The sequence below is a fragment of the Martes martes genome (assembly GCF_963455335.1).
Source record: "Martes martes genome assembly, chromosome: 2".
In the NCBI taxonomy this organism is placed as follows: domain Eukaryota; kingdom Metazoa; phylum Chordata; class Mammalia; order Carnivora; family Mustelidae; genus Martes; species Martes martes.
In genome coordinates, this window is record NC_137889.1 from 23,584,745 (window position 1) to 23,606,977 (window position 22,233).

Here is a 22,233-nt window from a genome sequence, read left to right on the forward strand (position 1 = left end):
ACATCTGGCTGTCTGCTCAGCGGGAAGTCTGTTTCTCCCTCTGCTTCTGCAGCTCCCCCACTTGTGCTCTCTGACAAACAAACAAAATCCTTAAAAAGAACGTATCAAAACATTACCTCTTATGAGTGAAAACCGATTTAGCTCATCACTGCCTTCTTACGTAGACCACTCGAACTACAGAACAGGACTTCTTAGCATCACAGCAAAGCTGTAGCTCAAAGACTGCCACAGCCACTACGGGAGTGGAGTATGGATCTATGGCGAACACTGCCAGCTGAACGCCATTCACAACATCGGTTCCCAGTAAGTGCTTATCAGTGTGGCAAAAGGCCAGCAAGATCTTCAAGCCTGCTTTCAAGGAAGCCAAAAGAAGAATGTGGATTCACAGTACAGGAACAAGGGAGTGGTGGAAGGCTAGGTCTCTCATCTGTTATTCTTGAATTTGGTCCCTTTGATGTCTTTTGTAATCTACAAATGATTGAATCTTTTAACTTTTTACATACAAGTTCTAATCTGTTTTTTTATGGAAGCTTTCTTTAAAAAAAAAAAAGAAAACAACATTTAAAAAAGATTTTATTTATTTATTTGACAGGGAGAGACACAGCATGATGAGCAGGTCAGGGGGGACCAAGGGGAGAGGGAGAAGCAGACTCCCCACTGAGCAGGGAGCCCAAGGCAGGACTTGATCCCAGGACCCTGAGATCACTACCTGAACTGAAGGCAGGCACTTAACCAACTGAGCCACCCAGGCGCCTCTTGTGAAACTTTTAAAAACAGCTTCATTGACTTCTGCATTTTGTAGTATGAGAGAGAAACACTAGAGAAATTCAGGTTTATTTAGCGTCACTTTGGCAATACCTACCACAACTGTACGAATGAAAATATTAACCTTTTGTTAACACATTTTAAATATATAAAAGCCATATGTCAAGTTGAGACATCCTTTCTCAATATGTTATCACTGAAAATTACTTCATTTAACATCAAAATCAAATTATGTCCAAAGCGACTTCAAAGTGTTTAACTGAAATAATTACAAAATAGGTAATCATTACCAAAACCCATACAGGTCATGAAAGAGAAAAAAAGCATCAACCTCTGTTGCAAGATCAGACTTGCTAAAGGATATACTCCCCTTATTTATAAGCAGCTAATATCAGCTTTTGAGACTTAAGGGTTTGACCCTCTCTGGGTCAGATCCTAATGAAAAACTCTCTCTTGTACCTGCATGCCCTGGAGACTGGAGAAGTCACTCAAGTCCCTAGCCTCCCTTGCAGGTAGCTAGCCATGTGACTGCGAGTTAGCCAATGAGATGTAAACTTTGAGTTGGCACCACCCACCCACTCACCCTTTTTTTTTCCCTGCCTGGAGGAGCAATGGTGAGATCAGGAGGCAACAGTCACGAGGAGGGAGCCAAGAAAATAGACAATGCTGAACCACTGAACAACATTTTAGGTGAAACAAACAAGTTAGGTGAAATAAGTTTCTTCTTGGTTAAGCTGTCTGAAACTGCAGCTAAAAGCAATTCTTCTTGACGGTCTCAAAAATGAATACCGAATATAATTTGATGGTTGCATTCTAACCAAACAACTTTATTCATATTCTTCCCCATTCTTACTGAATTGTCAAAATGGCTCTCTTTAGTGTGGCTTTAGGTAAATGAAATATCTTGTTCTATTAATAATACCTCGGCCCCTCCTCTGGAGCGCTCAGGTCATGATGTCAGTATCTCGGAGCTCTGAGATCGAGCCTGACTCTGCTCTACGCTCAAAGGGGAGTCTGCATGACATTCTCTCTCCCTCTGCCCCCCCACTAAAAACAGTATTTCTGCCCCTCCTCAATATATATGTACTACACCCCTCCTCTTTGCAATAATAATTGCTTTTATTTATTTTTTAGAGATTGGGAGAGATGCAAAGATAGAATTTTAAGTAGGCTCCACACCCAGCGGGGAAGAGGACTCTGGGATGGATCTCACCACCCTGAGATCACGACCTGAGCGGAAATCAAGAGGTGGACGCTAAACCCACTGAGCCATCCAGGCGCCCCTATAATAACTGCTTTTAACCTCACTAGGTCAGTGAAAACAAATCTAAGTGCAATGAACTGCCTTCGCTTCAATCAAAAAAATACATTTAACTTTCTGAGGTTCAAAAATCACACTTTTCATTATAATTAATACAGGTATCTCCAACTCCAAAGGAAAACAATTCTAATAAAACTGGTGGTCAGGAATATTTCTACCAAGAAGATTCTTTTCCTTCCATGACTCATTATAAAGTTGGAATCTACATGCAGAGGCAAAATTCTGAAATAGTGGGCTATTTTGGCAAAAGAGACTATTGCCAGCGTTTTGGCAAGCCAATGAAATCACCTCTGGACTACGTAGAAGATTATCACTTCCCTGACGTGGAGATCTTGGTCTGTGCTGGACATCCAGCAACATCACTCAGATGCTGACAAATTCACTTTCCCTTGGCTTGACCCTATTTACAGAGGCCATGAGATCTTGGATTGGACAACACATTCTGTGAATGGGTGCCACCCAAGAACGACATACTGGAGCACACAGTGCCCCCTTATATAGGGGGCCAATGAAAGGGACCCCGGTCTGCCAGGGTCCCTGTGATCACCCTCCTTCTTGCTAGCACCTCTCTGTCTACCTTCTGTGCTCAGGCATATTAAAATTCTTTTGTTTCCTTGAAGGAGCCATCCTCTCCCTAGCTCCAGGCTTTCCCAGGCTATTTTCTCTGCCTGGAACACTTTCTGTTTCTTGGCTAACTCCACATATCCTGAGATTCCAGCTAAACCGGCACTTCTTCTGGAAGGCCTAGATAAAGTTAGCTTCGCCTGCTAGGAGCCTCCCCGGGCATCTAGCCCAAGTTCTATCATAATCACTTCATGTTCTGTTTAACTATGGACTGTGAGAAGGAAGGAGTTATGTGTGACTTAGTCTTGGTTTTATTTTCAGCATTGAACACTGAACCTGGCACATGGTCCATGTCTAATAGGTACTCACTTATGAAATGACTGAATGAATCCTGCAATGTGAAAGACAGTCTGGAAAGAGGGGAAAGTGGGGGGCTGGCTGGCTCAGTCAGTAGAGCACATGACTTCTGATCTCACAGTCTTGAGTTCAAGCCCCATGCTGGTCATAGAGCTTACTTTAAACAATTTTTTAAAAAGATTTTATTTATTTATTTGACAGACAGAGATCACAAGTAGGCAGAGAGGCAGGCAGAGAGAGAGAGGAGGAAGCAGGCTCACTGCTGAGCAGAGAGCCCGATGTGGGGCTCGATCCCGGACCCTGAGATCATGACCTGAGCTGAAGACAGAGGCTTAACCCACTGAGCCACCCAGGTGCCCCTAATCAATTTTTTAAAAGTTTTTATTTAAGTTATTCTCTACACCCAACATGGGACTTGAACTCACAACTCTGAGATCAAGAGTCACATGCACTAGATATGGATTCCAAGAGCCTGAGGTTGTAGCCTTAGTTCTGCTAGGAACCAAGGGAATGACCTTGGTCACTCACATAGAGCTACAAAATAAAGGAGTCAGATGAGATGATTTCTGAGGCCTCTTTAACCTCAAATGTTATGAATTTTTCTGGGTACAGTTAAAAAAATCCTCGATGTATTACACCTGAAAATTCATCTTATCTAAACTCATTCTCTCCTTATCACCCAAATTCAGTTAATACTCATGACACGATGGTTTTCCTTTATCCTGTCCTATGACATCAGTCGCAGCTGAATCACGGTTCTTCATCATTTATCCATGACTAATTGGTTCGAAGAATCTGAGACTCCACTCTTTGAAATCTCTATTTGTTTTTTTTTTTTTTTTAAAGATTTTATTTATTTATTTGAGAGAGAATGAGTGAAAGAGAGCATGAGAGAGGAGAAGGTCAGAGAGAGAAGCAGACTCCCCAAGGAGCTGGGAGCCCGATGCGGGACTCGATCCTGAAAGTCCGGGATCATGACCTGAGCCGAAGGCAGTCGTTCAACCAACTGAGCCACCCAGGCGCCCATGAAATCTCTATTTGTTTTTACACTCAGCCACTTTCTGGTTCTAGAATCCAGGTCAGCACACTGCCACTTTGGCAACCAAGGCCAAGAGCACCCACTTTATTAAGAATACAAACATGAGGGGTGCCTGGGTGGCTCAGTGGGTTAAAGCCTCTGCCTTCGGCTCAGGTCATGATCCCAGCGTCCTGGGATCGAGCCCGGCATCGGGCTCTCTGCTCAGCAGGGAGCCTGCTTCCTCCCTTCTCTCTCTGCCTGCCTCTCTGCCTACTTGTGATCTGTCTGTCCAATAAATAAATAAAATCTTAAAAAAAAAAAAGAATACAAACATGAGTTACAGCTTATAGCCCATAAGAATCCATGCAGGGACTTCAATATCCGTTTCACTGAGAAATGTCTCAGACCTTTAAGTTGTGTAATATGGGATAAGCTCACAAAAGGATTCTTACTGGGGTTAAGTAGACTTACGTTCTTTACATAATTTTTAAATGCTTCCCACATCGGAAAAAACTCTTACTTCATTACTACTATTCACCAGCTCTAACACAATTACAGCATCAGTCACAGCCAAGAAAATCTAGAAGCCAAGAGTTCTAAACGGAGGGGCCAGGTTTTGATCCCATTTCTGCCCCTGTGTGCCCTTGGGCATGTTAATCCACTTCTCTGGACCTCTGACTTCCTGGTGTAGAAGGTGGTAAACTAGAGCACGGCTAAGTGCACTCAGGCTCCATGTCACTGCAGCCAAACGAATGTTGCCAAGTGTTTCTACAGAAATTCCAAAAACAAAAGGTACCTAAAATAGCAACTATTAGTCAAAGTCTGATAATAAAGGGCTTTTATCTTTTGCTTAAATTTCCCAGCAGCTTATCTGCTCCATGAAAATACAATAAATGACCTAAAATGTTCACCAGAAGAAGAGTGGTTAAAAAGATCATGGCGCCCATGAAGATTAAAAAGCAGAGGGAGAGAAACATGTGTTGACATGAAAATCCAAGATACGTTAACTTTAAAAAGCAAGCTATAAAAGAGTGTGTATATATATACACACGTGTGTGTGTATACATATATATCCATACATATATGTGCTTCAATTTCTGTATAACCAAAGAGTCTATAAAAATCCACATAGGCTTACATATGATGAGCAAGTTACTGGAAGGCTTTGCAAGCACCCAGGACAGTGGTGGCCCCCGGAGACAGGGCAGGGGGCCCGAGCAAGACACAGGTCACTTGGAATTGCAAAACCTCTGTACAGTTTGACTTTCTCTTTTTCTTGGAGCACAGATTTTTAAGTTAAAAGCTATTTTAGATCATACAGATTTTTGCAAATACAAGACACCCTTTTGTTTCTTCACCTTTAAAAAAAAAAAAAAAATGACAGAGGCATTGAGGCTGGGAGAGAGAGCCACTGTTCTGCCTCCTAACAACTCATTTACCTTCAGCTGCCAGCTCAGGCTGAGGGAGAGGCTGGCAGACTTCAGTGACAGGTCAAGGGGAGTTATGAAACATGAGGAGAAGGTGCTGGAAAAAATGAGAGCTATCCCACAGGGAAGGGAGATGCCTCTGGGAAAACTAGAAACAGTCCGCTGGAAAAAAAAAAATCACTAGGGACAGAGACGGAAAACAAGACACATCAGAGCTGACAAGAGTAAGAAGAAAAAAAAAAAATCTGTTTACATACTCAGTCTTATTACAGTCAACACTCACCAGCCAGAATCAAATATAATAACACACCTGTTTTTACAGAATAAAACCAACATAATTTACCATAGCTGCAATTATTATCTGGAACAAAAGGAACAATGTGAGGCCATTAACTAAATCCTCTAAAAGTGAGCATGCAGGTTCACAGATGCCTGAAACACACACGACATTTATTTCTGTCTCAGGCACAGAGCATAAAAGCAGATATCAAAGGCAGGCTTTTGTGATTGCAAATATTTCCACTAGGAAGCTAGGAAAACTTGAGTTTTGTTTAGTTTTTGTGCCTCACTTATTACTGCTCCACAACTACCAGGATGTTTAATTTGGAAATAATTTAGGAAATAGTTTGTAAATAGCTTAGAAATCATTCAGCATGTTAAACTAACCTATTACGATCTCAGTGAGAAAGTACATAATGAAAACTATAGAAACCCTCTCCTTCATCTCCTCCTTTAAGGATGAGAGAAATATTAATTCACACATGCCCCATTTCCAAAATCATCTGAAGCAAAATGTGAATTTAACAGCTGTTGATTTTCACAGATCTTGTTCACATCAGAAAAGAGGGAGCACCAAGGCAACAATTCTGCTCTCTATAAACACACACACACACACACACACACACACACACACACACACACACACACACACATATCTGCTTATATAGAATCAAAGTATCAGATGCTCATACATTGAAATGTTAAGGGCAAGATGCCTATTTCTATGAAGAAAGCCTTGTTGTGTCAGAGCTTTCTTTCCTCAAGTGCCTATCTCCTTAGAAAATTTCTAATAAGCAGCTGCAAGTTAATCAATCAAAGTCCCCCATGCACCACTCAACAGAGATTTATGCAAGACAAACCTGTATGGAAAATGACAGTGCTTTTCCTAAACCCTGAAGGAAGTCGGAGGTTTCGAAGCAGTCCTTTGGCAGTCAGTCGTACGTGAATGGTGGATAAGGAGAATTTGGGAGACAACAACATGTCTTCAGAACAGGTGAAAAGATCGCACAGAAGAAGGAGCTTCCAGGGACTATCACATACTGTCTTTGTAAACTCAGTACTCTTCAAAGCCAAGAAAAAACAGCAGGAGAAAACATGCCTACATAGCAAATGTCATTCCATCGCACATACACAAAAGAAAAAAAAAAAAAGCCCAGAGCTATCCAAGTGTTCCTGGCTTCCGCTTTCACTTCCAGATGTTGCCAAAACAATACCCTTCCTCTGACTAAAATCTCCTGTTCGCAGATCCAGCAGTAAGCAGCCTCCGAATTACATCACGCTGTACATGCTTAGGGGCTGTTATGGTTTTCATCCGAGATGGTAAAGGGGAGGAGAAAGTGGGTGGTCTTAGGAGCTTTATATAACAACCAATAATGTCACGGATTCTCTCACTACTTGAAAGATTGCTAAGCGAAATTAATTTGAGCACTAAATCCTTATTTAGGAATTAGGAGAAAATTAAGACTTCTTTTTCAGTCATCTATATTCTGATTTTAAAAATTTTAATTATATTCACACTGATAACATGGGACATTTTTTCAAATATTTTGTATATAAATCTATATATAAACCTGATACTTTGGATACACTTATTTTTTTTTAAATGGCTTCAAGTAATAGATGTTCCCAGATACAGTTTTTAATAAAACTTCTATTAATGACAGATTGATAAAAGGTTAAAGTTCAACTTTAATAGTCATGTTTGGCAATTTCCCTACCAGATGTAATATAATAGTTCCAGAGGAATAAAAATTAATCAGGCCACATTTTCAAGACAATGCTTACTGCTTTATCAGTTGTATTTATGGAAAATCAGGTGGCCTCTCACAGTAATGTTTTGAGACTTGGAATAAGTTTGGATCTGTTTTACTGGAATCTGTTAAATGTTTATCTAGGTAGAGTAGTTTATAGAAGTACATTAAAATATTATGGGAAAAACTAAAGGAAGATGAAGTTATGGATGTAAGAAAATTATGCCACCCATATGCTCACTTAAGTAATACTAATAATCAGGAACAACCTAATAACCCTTTTTTCATTTAAAAAAGAAAACAGTGTGCAGAAAAGGATCTCTGCTTGTTTCCAAGATTTCCTAAGAAAACAAAACTTAGAAATAAATGTAGAAACTGGTAGCTGTAAATAACCCTAATAAATGCTATCAAAATGTGCAGGGCACAGCTACTGTTTTAGAAAGTCTACAGAGCATTTAGGGTGTGAAGATGAAAGGAGCTGGGCAGGAAAGAACATTCTGAATAATTCCTTCTTCCTCTTCCTCAACCCCAGAGCCTACCATCTTAGAAGCTGTCAATAAGAGACACAAACCTAATTATCTATCAAGGGTTAGCTGTGGGAAAGGTACAACTTGTTGATACAGGATGGATCTTGAAAACACACCACACCCATGGCAACACAATCACAAATAACCAAGGAATTAAAGAAAAGCTACAATGAGATGTTGCCTTTCTACTTTATCACAGTTTATTACTTAACAATCACCCTTTTTCCAGATTCTGCATATGAATATGCCACAATCGCCTCTCCTCCTGCTATCCCCCCCCCAATAAAAACCTTGGAACAACTAAAATATCAATCAACATTACAATCATAAATAGAATCAAATTAAATATTGCTGTTAAAAACAGACCTGATACACCATCCCATTTCAGCTGTCATGCAGGGGGGGTTGTTGTTGTTGTTTTGTTTGTTTGTTTTTTGCTTGTGAAGTAATAGCAAACTCTAGGCTAAACTGGCTAAAAGGGAAATCTTTTAGCCTAGATTAACCAAAAGAAGAAATCAGCAACATGCCACCAACCCACCACATGCATTAAAATTTTCACTTTAACTACACTAAGTTATACCACATATATCAGAAGTAAACATTGCTCGAATGATCTCTTTAAACAGCAGAAGGAGGAACTGTAAGGAAAAAAGGCAGTGCTAATCAGAAAGTCAGAAATCGGAGAGTACTCCTTGCTTGCGTAGTCAGATACACGTACGTGTGCACACACAAAAGAAGGTGTACTAGATAAAAGACACAACAGCTCCAGCTGGGTTTTCACTGCTTTCCCAACACAGTCTGCCCCCTGGTGGCAAGCTAGCGCAAGTGAGCCTTTTCATGAATAGTAACCACCGACTCTCAGAATCTGAGTGCCAGATACTCCCCTAAATGCTCACATGTATTCGCTCTTTCAAATAACCGAATGAGTGGTTAGTGGAGAGTTACAACTATTTTTATGACACATAAACTTTGGAGAGGGGTGGACAAGGAAGCATGGATTTTTAAATTGGCTCAAAAAGTTTCTTTTGGGAAAAAAAAAAGTTTCTTTTGATTACTTATTTGGTCAGTAATCACTTGTGCACCAGCATAATTTCTGAAGTTCCTCCAAGTATAGGAGAAACACCTAAAGAGAAGTGCCCATCTTTGTCATTATACAAAGTCTTAAGTGAAGAGAATATCTAAAGATCACCAAGGACAGTAAAAAACAAAACAAAACAAAACAAAACAAAACTTTAAGGAACTTTTGTTACTAAGAACAATGCTATTACAGTTATAGAAATTAGGAATAAGAGGAGTTTTTATAAGAGGCAGCAAAGCTTGTGTTTGGATGTCAAGTGGGAAAACAAAACCATGATTTAGAATTGTATGGATAGGGGCACCTAGGTGACTCAGTCACTTAAGTATCTGCCTTTAGCTCAGTTCATGATCCCAGGGTCCTCAGTCAGCAATGGGGAGTCCGCTTCTCCCTCAGCGCCCCCCCCTCCCCCAACCCGGCTCATGGACATGCTCTCTCTCTGCTCTAATAAGTTCTTTAAAAAATAAAACTATATGTATCATAGGATCTCAACTTTAAAGAATAAGAAAAAACACTGAGCAAGTATACAAAACTGTCAGCAGGATGTTCAATTTCTTTGCCATAAATTTCTCTATTTTTCCATTTTTTTTTAAAAAACAAGGATCACAGAGTCCAAAAAAATAGACTTTTAAGTAAGTTGAAGTGACAGATTAGCTTTATAATAAGGGTACAGAATTAAGTGGAGTTTCTATTAATGACGCACATAAGAAATAAAAATTGTGCGAAGTCTTTAGTAAGGTTTAATATACAAACAAAAAAAAGATGTGATATGGAAGATGTAAGTGTTTGGAAGGTCAAATATGCTATAGCATCCTAGTACCTTCAAGAGAACCACAGATTCCACTGCAGTCTGTGTGGAAGAGAGTGTGTGTGTGTGTGTGTGTGTGTACGTGCGCATGTGTATACATGCACAGGTAGTTAATCAGAGTCAATTTAGAGCACAGTGATGTCACGATTCTAGATATGATTCAAGCATGCATTGTGCCGGGCTGCTTAGATGGCAGGAAATGCAACCCCACTAGGATGGATGTGTTTACTACTGACGATCATGAAGAATCCGCGGAGGATTAATATTCAAACCAGGGATCCAAGCATCTCTGTCCAATCTTCCCTAGAACTCGAACACCAAGTGTACCCATCTTAACGTTTATCTCCGTACTGTCCCTAACACAACACGACTGCCATATTTTCTTCATTTTTATGCCTCGTCATCTTTACTGTCTTATGTTCAAATCTCTGTTTCAACAGTAGGACGTTCAACTCAGGGTCCAATTCTTCCATAGTAGGAAGAAGAATCTTCCTTAGTAGGAAGAAGAATGCCTACATTGTGAATATTTTAAAAACCACATAAAACAATTATAAAAAATTTTAGCCTCCACCTACCCACAAGATTATAAGTTCTCCAAGACCAGTGACATTGCCTTTTATTTCTTTGGTCTCCAAAAAATGAAAGATGTTGTTTTAGCCATGTAAAAGGTTTTTAAAAGTTAAAACTCATTACTATAGAATATTCCTTAAAAAATAAAAGTTAAATTACCTATATATCATAATGCTCTCTAACCAATTTTTAAACTTAATACAAGATGACTGAATTTAATAAACTTAAAAACTTCTCACTTATCTTTCCAAGGCATTAACTGACCCTCTATATTGTTTTTTAAAGGCTTCAGAATTATCACTGAAATGTCGGTGAACATAATTTAAACAAGTGGCTTAACTTAAACAGGTGTTGTTTACATCATTCAGGTTGTTTCCTATTCACCTCCCCTTTCTAAACAATTCTGAAAGGCAAAAAATAAGAAAATCAGTAATTTCCCTTTAAACAGTTCTGATAAATCGAATTCCTGGGTAGAAGACTTTTGTTCTATGTCCCTACACCGCCTCTGCAAAGGCTGCTATAATTTATGTCTTCAGCGGTATGTGAGTGGGACCCATTCCTCACTCACTCATCAACACCAGGTACTCCTCTTAAAAACATGCAAGCACTGGGGTGCCTGGGTGGCTCAGTGGGTTAAGCCTCTGCCTTTGGCTCAGGTCATGATCTCAGGGTCCTGGGGTCAAGTCCCAGGTCAGGTTCTCTGCTCAGCAGGGAGCCTGCTTCCCCCTCTCTCTCTGCCTGCCTCTCTGTATACTTGTGATCTCTCTATCAAATAAATAAATAAAATCTTCAAAAAAAAATGCAAGCACTGATAGTACATTATGTTAATTAGCCATTTGTAAACTTTTTCTCATTTCCTAGCGCTTCATATTTTTTTCTTTCATGTCTGTCCATTTACATTTCTACCGCGGGGTCATCTTGACCGGCTGTTTTGAAAGAGTCCTATCTGGAACGAATGTGTTTGCTATTAATATTGTTTATAATTTTTTGAGACATAACGGACAGCACATGTTAGTTGCAGGTGTACAACATGATTCAATACTTGTATAAACTGAAAAATAACCACAATAAATCTACTTATGGTTGATATTCCCCACCCTGTTTATAATGTATTTGACAAAAGGCAAGTCTAAAACTTCTGTTGTCATAATTATCCACCTTTTCTGTTGTTCTAATGTTCCTGGAAAAAGGCCTTTTCTATCCAAGTCTATATTCTTAGCGCTCTTTTCATTCTACTTTTTGTTAAATTTCCACCAAAAAGGAATATTTTTGCATGTGGTGTGTGAAGTAGGAACCTAGTTCCCGCTGAAGAGATAGCCTTTGTACCAATAAGATTTGCTAAATAAGCTACACATTTCCCTGGTGTGAAACACTAAATTTATCACACATCAAAACAAAATCTTCTTTAAAAAGAAAAAAACAAAAAACAAACAAACAAACAAATAAAACCCCCCAAATCTGCTTTTTACGTAGGATGAGAGTTATAATCAAAGCAGCATGGAAAGACAGGCTCATCCCATTTTTTCCCAGGGGAAATGCCGGCTACACTAGTACCTCATCAGAGCAGGTCTGCAACTCTCAACTGTTTTCCAACACTTGGAAATAGTGGGTACAAAAAGCAACCCTATCCTCCTGTGCTGTATTTAGTAAATGGGCAGGCAAGGAGCAGTGCATTTTCTAGTCTCCCAGGCAGACACCATGGCTCCTGAGCTTGAAAATCTTGTGTAAAACAATGGTGTATGTGTGTGTGTTGGGGGGGGGGGGGGAGTTGGATAAATACATCTCTCATGCTTTGGTATCCCAAACAGCTTTAATGTGCGGGAGAACCAAGGTAATTATAGTACTGGTACATGTGACATCTTCTTTATGAACAGTAAACCAAGTTTTATTTAGAATCAATGTTGGCTAAAATGTTTTAGCATCAGATTCTTTAAATAAATTATAGCAGCTAGACCTCATGAGGATAGTTCTTGACTTAAAGTGGCTTTTCCTGCTTGCTTTGAGGATTTAAAATAATTCAACCTCCTGCAAAAGAACTCAGAATAAGCCAATAGAATTCTCAGAACAATGGAAGGGACTCCCATCATCACCATCCCTTGCAGCAGAATGGGCTACCATTTGAAAGCTTTTTATACAATAACTTTATGAAGTCAAAATTACCTATCCTGGGAATTATTCCTAGAACATTCCCATATTCCCAAATGAGAGATTTGAGACTTGGAGAGGCTTAGTAAACGGCCTAAGGTCAGGACAGAAGCAGAATGTGGCAAGACTAAGATTCAAACCAATATTCAACATCTCAAAAGTTTACTCTCTCTGCTCCTCTTTATTGTCTTATAAGATAATGGAAGTGTCTTTGAAGTAACTGATGAAAAGTTAAGCTAAAACAGTGACATTCACTTTTCAACTATTACATTAGTCACAATTTAAAAATAATATCCAATGTTGGCCAGAGTATGGTGAAGCCAACGCTCTTCTGTTGCAATCACGGTATAAAGGGATATGGGGCTTTTGGAAAACAATTCACTTATCTGAGTGAAATGACGACAAATACATAGGTTTTGATTTACTTAAACTACTTTCAAGAATCTATCCCAAGCAATCTCCCCAAACCCTGAAAGTGAGAAATGCCCAACCATAGAATCATTTATGTATGTAATAGAGGTACCTCAAGTATTTAAGAGGAGTAGTTAAAAGTTTCTGCATATGCTAAATATACTAGTCCCTAGAAGTGATTACTCATGGTAAGCAACAAAACAGGACATAAAGTTATCTGGATTTATTTAAAATCACAAAATTAAAAACAAACAAACAAACAAGGGGTGACACTTAAACCTCTACATGCTAAACTTTTTAGAATTTAGCAAACTGCTACAATTAAGTGACTAAAGCAAAAGAATATGAAAAGATGGTCAGAATAATCTTCACCACTATTTGTGCTTAAAAAAAAAAGAAAACCATCTCAAAGCCATAGTACAAATACATAAAATTTAATGCTCAGAGGAACATGTTTGTATGTGAAACAATGTCTTCTGTACCATCTAAAAGAACACTTGCAAGCAGAATATGAAGAAAGTCTAGGTGCTCTGCACTCATAGAATATTATAGCAGAAACTTTAGTGGTCAGTCATTTCAACTACACAGGAAACTATTATCAGAGAGCTTACACGATGCACCCCAAGTCACTGGCTATTTGGACACAAGTTAACATCAAAGTTATCTCTCTAAAAGCCAACACACTGACTTTTCCTCAGTGGGCTCATCGTAATACTAGGTTAGTCTTAAATAGGTAACCATCAACTTGGAAAATAAATGGAAAAGACACGTTTATGAATTTTGAAAAAAAATACACATTCATGCCACATAACTGAGATTAAGCTGCAATGCAGATCCTTTAAAATACGTCTTCTCCACTGCCATTATTACAACATTGATTATTAAGGGTTAACTGGAGACAGGAATTCTCTAAATCTGTCATATGCCTCATTTCTACTCCATAGATAAAGGCTTTGCCAAAGAAAACCAGAACATGATTCATAATTTCCACTTCTTTTCTCATTTAATCAGGAGTTAATTTGCTAATCTGACAACAATAATTGTCAAGGGTTACTTATATGTCAAAAGTCAATGATATGCTTCGGAAATAAGGCATAAAGTCAGTCCAACATGTGAAAAGGAAAAAATGTCTAATGCTAATAGTTTATTGCAGAAAAGGGATAATATACTGGGATTATTTACTATGCCTATCAAAAAAATATCCGTTGTGACAGTTTACATGATTATAGACTTGAGACATGAATGAAGAATGCCTTTCCATGTTTCAGATTTAACTGAAATTAAGATAGGCATATTAGATTTATTTAACCAGCACTTTTACTGTGACCAATATCAATAGCACTTTCCAAAGCATAGAAAAGTTGCATACAATTACTCACCGGAAGAACTGCAAAAGTTGTATCTTGAAAACTACAAAAATTATTGAAGGAAAAAAAAAAGAAGATCTAACTAAAAGGGAAGATCTCCCATAATCATGGATCAAAATACCTGATACAGTAAAAATGGCAATACTCCCCAAACTCATCTACATATTCAATGTAATCTCTATAAAAATCACAGCTGATTTTTTGCAGAATAGACACTGACCCAAAAGCTCATGCAGAAATTCCAGGAACCCAGAATAGCCATAAGAATCTTAGAAAAGAACAAGTTAGAATAATTCACACTACCTGATGTCAAAGCTTATTATATACCACAGTAAGCAACAGTGTGGTATTAGCAAAGAGAGACACATAGATCCATGGAATAGATTTGAGAGTCCAGAAATAAATTCTCACATTTACAGGCAACTATTTTTAACAAAGGTGCCAAGACATTTCAATATGGAAAGATTAAGTGTTTTCAACAAACGGTTCTGGGACAACTGGATATCTACATGTAAAACAATGAAGCTGGACCCTCTATTTCAATTACAAAAATTAACTTAAAATGGATTACAGGCCTAAGCCTAAGAGCTTAAAGTCTAAAAATCTTATAAGATAATAGAGGCATAAAGCTTCATGACCTAGCATCAATCAACGGCTTCTACAGAGCATCAGAACCAGAGAGAGGATCAAGGTGGCTGAGTGGGAGAATCCTGAGCTTACCCCCTCCCCCAGACACACCAAGGCTTCAACTACAATTAGACAACTCTCTGAGAATGCCCTCAAGACTAGCAGAACAGCTCTTCCACAGACAAAGATATAAAGGAAAAGTAACATCAAGAAGGGCAGGAAGGGTAGAGACACAGTGTCTATGGAACCCACACCTCCAGCAAAATAACAAGAGCAAGAGGGCTATCACAGCTCCAGAGATGCTCCCTGAGGAGCAAGGGGCTCAAGCCCCACATTGGGCACCTCCATTTCTGAGGGTCTGGCACCCAGAAATGAGTCCTTCATTGAAAATTGATGAGGCTTAACTCTGGGAGAACGGGAGGGCTACAGAAAACGAAGACTCCATTCTCAACAAGGCTCGTGCACAAACTTACCTGCTCTGAGACATAGCAAAGCAGCAGTTTCAAAAGCACCTGGACCACACATGAATGAGATTTGGTGACTAATTATAGGGCATGTACTGAAGGGGCAGGGATCAACAGGAACTTCCCCAGGACAGAAGTGCTAGCTGGTGCCATTTCTTACTCTCCTGTCTAGCTGGCCTAAGACTGGTGGGTACCAGTTCTAACACTCCCCATCAACACTACTAGCAGCAATACTCGCCCTGCCCCACACTCCTCTGTGGATGTGCTATATTCAACACACCTATAACAGAAGGCAAAGTGGTTCCAGCCCTACCTCACCCAGCCAGAGAACCCAGATGGGACCAGTATCTCCGCACAACTCAAGAAGCTTTTACCTGTAACACCTAGCAGGCAGCCCCAGACAGAATGATGGCCTGCTAAAGCAGCTCTTGCCCCTGAATTGAAGTGGGACCAACCCCACCCACCGGTTTGCCCACAAAAGCAGTGAGCCAATGAAAGAGGAAGAACACACACCATAAAAATGAAGACACCATGGAATGCCTGATTCTGATGACCAGGAGAGATTGTTCTTCCAGGCCCCGTAGGACACTTTCTACATAAAGCCAATCCTTCAAGACCAGGAGACATAGCTGATCTACATAACACATAGAAACAAACATAAACAGGCAAAATGAGGAGACAGAAATATGTTTCAAACAAAAGACTAAGACAAGGGGCACCTGGGTGGCTCAGTGGGTTAAAGCCTCTGCCTTCGGCTCAGGTCATGATCCCAGGGTCCTGGGATCTAGCCCGTATCAGGCTCTCTGCTCAGCGGGGAGCCTGCTTCTCCCCCACCCCCTACCTGCCTCTCTACTTGTGATCTCTGTCTGTCAAATAAGTAAATAAAATCTTAAAAAAAAAAAAAGATTAAGACAAAAAACCTCAGAAAAAGAACTAAATGAAATAAAGATAAGCCATCCAACTGATACAGAGACTAAAACAATGTTCATAAACTCATCTAACACAAAAGAAGTATGGAGGAACAGAGTGAGAAGTTCAACAAGGAGATAGCGAACATTAGAAAAAAAACAATCGTGGCAGGGTGCCTGGGTGACTCAGTCAGTTAGGTGTCTGCCTTTGACTTGGGGCATGATCCTTGGGTTTTGGGATTGAGCCCCGCTTTGGGCTCCCAGCTCAGCAGGGAGTCTGCTTCTCCCTCTCCCTGCCTCTCTGCCTGCTTGTGCACTCATTCCCCCTCTCTCAAATAAATAAAATCTAAAAAAAACCAAACCAAAACAAAAAAACCAATTGTGGCTCAGAATACAATAACTGAAATGGAAAATACACTACAGAGAATCAACAGGAGATTCGAGAACGCAGGAAAATGGATTAGTGATCTGGAAGGCAGAGGAGTGGAAATGATCCAAGCTCAACAGCAAAAAGAAAAAAAACATTTTTTAATAAGGATAGTTTAACATCAAGCATACTAACATTTGTATTCTGGGGTCCCAGAGGAGATAAAATAGAGAGAGGGACAGAAAAATTATTTGGAGATATAATGGCTCAAAACTTTTCTAACTTGAGGAAGACAACCAGGTCAAGCAAGCACAGAGAGCACCAAACAAGATGGACCCCAAGAGAGTGACAAGAAAACACATTAATAATTATGTGTAAAAAAAAATGAAAGATAAGAAGGAGGACCTGGCTGGCTTAGTGGGTAGAGAATGCAACTCTTGATCTTGGAAGTATGAGTTCAAGTCCCATGTTGGCTGTAGAAATTACTTAAAAATAAAATCTCTAAAAAAATGAAAGATGAGAAGAGAATCTTAAAAGCAGCAAGAGAAAAGCAACCAGATACATACAAGGGAACCAGCATTAGACTATCAGCTGCCTTTGCCCCATAAACTGCAGGTCAGAAGAAAGTGGCATGCTATATTCAAAGTCTGAGAAGAAAAAAATCTACAACCAGAAGACTCTCCCCAGCCAGATTATCATTCAGAATGAAAGAGATAAAAAGCCTCCCAGACAAACAAAAGTCAAGGGAGTTCATCACCATGAAGTTGGCCTTACAACAAATGTTAGAGACCTCTTTAAACAAAAAAGGTCATAGAGCTCCTGAGTGGCTCAGTTAGTTAAGTGTCTGACACTTGATTTTGGCTCAGGTTATGATCTTGGGTTGTGGGACTGGCCCCTCATCGGGGTCTGCACTCTGCTTGAGATTCTCTCTCTTCTTCTCCCTCTGCCCCTCCCCCTGCTTGCACATGCTCACTCTCTAAAATACACAAATAAATCTTAAAAAAAAAAAAAGAAGAAGAAAGAAAAGGTCATAACCAGAAGAATATAATGAAAGAAAAAATTCTCACTGGTAAAGCATACATATGGTAAAGGTAGTGGGCCAACCACTTATAAAAATAGTTTAAAGATTAAAAGACAAAGATAGTGAAATCAATTGTATCCACAATAATTATTTTAGTTATAACAAAATAAAAAGATGTAAAATATGACATCAAATACATCAAACACAGAGAGAGGGAGTAGAAATGTAGTGCTTAAAATGTTAAAACTTAAGTGACCACCAACTTAACATAAATCATTATATATGGTGTTACATATAAATCTCATGATGACCACAAACCAAAGACCCATAAGACATAAGCAAAAAAAAATACAGAGAAAGGAATCCAAACAGAACACTGAAGAAAATCATCAAAACACAAGGGAAGAGAGCAAGAGAAGTAGAAGGCAACAGAAAAGAACTACAAAAACAATCAGAAAACAACAAAATGGCAATAAATACATACTTCTCAATGATTACGTTAAATTTAAATGGACTAAATGCTCCAATCAGAAAACATAGGCTAGTTGAATGGATGAAAAAACAAGACCCATCTGTATGTTGCCTACAAAAGACTCCCTTCAGACCTAAGGACACATACACTAAAAGTGAATGGATAGAAAAAAATATACCATGCAAATAGAAACAAAAAGAAAACTGGGACAGCGATGCTCACATCAGACAAAGTAGACATTACGGCAAAGACTAACAAAAAAAGGAATTATATAACAATAAAGGGATCAACCCAACAAAAACAGTTTAAAAATTATAAACATCAATGAACCTAATATAAGAGTACCTAAATAGATAAAGCCAATATTAATAAACATAAAGGGAGAAATCGACAATAGTATAATAAGATCAGGGACTTTCATACTCCATTTACATAAGTAGGCATTAGACAAAAATCAGTAAGGAAATAGTAGCCTTAAAATTACAGGCCAACATTCCTGGTGAACATCAATGCAAAAATCCTCACCAGTATGTTAGAAAACCAAATTCGACACTACATTAAAAGGATCATACACCATGATCAAGTAAGATTTATTCTAAATATGCAATGGTGTTTCAACATCCATAAATCAATCAACATGATATACCACCTTAACAAAATGAAGGATAATATCTAATGATTATCTCAACAGATGTAGAAAAAGCACCTGACAAAATTTAACATCCATTTATGATGAAAACTCTCAAGAAAATGAGTATACAGGGAATATATCTCAGCATAATAAAGGCCATATATGACAAACCTACAGCTTACACTATACTCCACAGTAAGAAACTGAAAGCTTTTCCTCTAAGAGCAGGATTAAGACAAGGATGCACATGGTCATCACCTTTATTCAAAACATTACCAGGAGTCAACTCAAAATAGTTTAAAGATCTAAATGTAAGACCTGAAACAATAAAACTATAAGAAAACATAGTCTTATCAATATTTTTTTTTTGCATCTGTCTCCTCAGGAAACGGCAATTAAAAAAACCATTAGAACTGTAACAAACTAAAAAGCTTTTGCACAGCAAGGGAAACCATTAAAAAATGAAAAGGCAACCCACTGAATGGTAGAAGATATTTGTAAATGATATATCCAATAAGGAGTTAATATCCAAAATATATGAAGAACTTACACAACTCAACACCAAAAATGAAACAAAACCAAACCAAGAGTCCAATTAAAAATGGGCAGAGGAACTGAATAGACGTTTTTCCAAAGACATAATAGATGGACAACAGATACATGGAAAGATGTTCAACATTACTAATCATCAAGGAAATGCATGTCATAACCTCTGTAAGATATTATCCTACACCCATCAGAATGGATACTATTGAAAAGATAAGAAATAGCAAGTGTGGGTGAGGATGTGAGGAAAAGAAAACCTTCATGCACCATTGGTGGAAACATTCACTGGTGCAGCCATTATGGAAAACAATATGGTGGTTCATCAACAAATAAGAAATAGAAATATCATACAATCTAGCAATTCCACTTTTGGATATTTATCTGAAGAACATGAAAACACTAACTTGAATAGATATATGCACCCCTATGCTCTGTGCAGCATTATTCGTAATAGCCAAGTGGAAGTAAACTACATGTCCATCGATAAATGAATGGATAGAGTATGTGGTATAGATACACAATGAAATATTATTTAGCCATAAAAAAGAGTAAGATTTTGCCATTTGCAGCAACACAGATGACCTAGAAAGTATTATGTTAAGAGACACAAGTCGAACAGGTAAAGACAAACACTATATGATTTCATTTATGTGTGCAATCTAAAAAACAAAAGAAATGAACAAACAGAAATAGACTCATAAATTCAGTTGACCCTTGAGAAATCCAGGCATTAGGGGTGCTGACATTCCCCCTCAGCTGAAAATCTGTACATAACTTTTGACTCCCCTAAAACTTAACTATTAGGCTACTGTTGACTAGAAGCCTTACTGAGAACATAAAGAGTACAGTAACGCATATTTTGTGGGCTGTATTATATACTACATTCTTATAATGGAGTAAGCTAGAAAAAAAATGTTAATAAGAAAATTAAAAGGAAAGAAAACACATTTACAGTACTATACTGTATTTATTGAAAAAAGTCCATGTATAAGTGGACCCATGCAGTTCAGACCCATGTTGTTCTGGGGTCAACAATACGGGAACAAAATGGCAGCTGCCAGAGGAAAAGGTGTTGGGGGATGGGCACATGGGTGAAGGAGATTAAAAGGTGCAAACTTCCAGTTATAAAATAAATACGTCACAGGCATGTTAAGTACAGCATTGGGAATACAGTCAATAATATTTTAATAATTTTGTGTGGTGACAGATGGTAACTAGACTTATTGTGATCATTTTGCTATATATAAATGCTCATTGTAGCTACACCTTAAATATTATATGTCAACTATACTTCAATTAAAAAAAAAAAAGCTTAAGCAACAAAAGAAAAAAAATTAACTGAACCACATCAAAACTGGAAATATTAGTGCTTCAAATGGCACTATTAAAAAGTGAAAAGAGCGGGAGAAAATATTCGCAAATCAGGATCTGATAAGGATCTGGTTATTCAGGTTATATATAAAGAACTCCTACAATTCAACAATACAAGTAATTTTTAAAAGGGCAAAGGATTTGAATAAATGTTTCCCCAAAGGAGACCTACAAATGGCCAATAAACATACGAAAAGATTCCCAATATCATTAGTGAGATACCATCTCATACCCACTAAAATGGCTGTGATAAAGAAAGATAAAACCAAGTGTTGCCAAAAATGTGAAGGAACTAGACCCCTCATATACTGTGGTAGAAAGGTAAAATGGTGCACTTTGGAAAACATTCTGGAAGTTTCTCAGTTAAACAGTTAAACAGAGTTATACCATCTAACTTCCTATTAAATGTTATCTGATTTTCTAACATAAAATCATTCTACAGCATATTAGCTCTCTTTTTCTCAGAAATACCCAGTTATGCTAGGAATTTAAAACAAAAGAAAAAAAAGAAAATTAAAAAAAGAAATTAAAATTAAATTAAAAAATTAAAAAAAATAAAAAAAGAAAAAAATCTAGAATAGTTTTTTATGTTTTTTTTTTAAATTAGAAAAGATTTAGTAAAAATATATTCAATCTCAGGCTATTGGGGACATTTGGAATTTAAATTACTCTGGATGGTTGAGTATTCTCTAGTTTTAAGAACTTACAAAAGGTTAACAATTGTAATATAATTCCCTCACACATCCCTGTTTGATTAAGCTGAGACACTAGGCACAGCTTGGCAACATCAAGGGTATTAGCTATTCCTTATACTAATACATCAACCCTATTTTAATTACTTCATAAATATAGGGCCTCACAAACTTACACCTCCTGCCTAGCTTCCTGAGGAGAAGGCCCTTGTTCACCTCTAGCTTGCTGTCGTATCCTTAGCACTGAACATGGTCACAGGCAGGACAAACTGTAGTCAATGTGCTCTAATACCTTTCTCCCTTTTTAAATTGCTGTTCTAATCTTTAATGCATTTAGAAGCCACATAATTACCTTATAAATGAATATTAAATTAGAAAATGCAGTAGTATATGGGGACCTGATCAGCTATAGATCAAATATAGGAACTGTAGTAAATACAATTCATGAATCTGTATGGCTTCTCAAGAGACAAAACTTTTAAATTCCCAGTTGTGCTTCATATGTGTGAAGTGATTTTAAAGACCGATGCAAGTTTGCTCAGTAGAAGTGTAAAAAGGAACAGAAAATGTGAAGCTGAATTGTTAAAAGGTGTTAAAACCCAATGCTGAGTTATAGTAATGGAAGACTATACAATTTTAAAAGAGCATTTATTGTAGAAAAAATTATATTCTCCACTTTAGATCACATTTTTAAAAAAATCATTTTAAAAAACTAAAATTATCTGTTATTAATAAAATGTCCTTTTGTG

General features: G+C 38.0%; 1 protein-coding gene across 6 annotated transcripts in view; it reads right to left on the reverse strand.

The window, feature by feature from the left end:
* Positions 1–22,233, reverse strand: part of MTUS1 (microtubule associated scaffold protein 1) — a gene marked incomplete at its 5' end in the record, with an annotated part of 168,740 nt that overhangs the window by 45,645 nt on the left and 100,862 nt on the right. The window contains one exon of one of the 6 annotated variants that reach the window (XM_080796038.1): positions 6,592–7,018. The exons of the other annotated variants lie outside the window; for them this stretch is intronic. Within the exon in view, the coding sequence (XP_080652164.1) occupies positions 6,592–6,712 (121 nt within the window). Of the gene's footprint in view, positions 1–6,591; positions 7,019–22,233 lie in introns of those variants that run through there. 6 annotated transcript variants of the gene reach the window in all.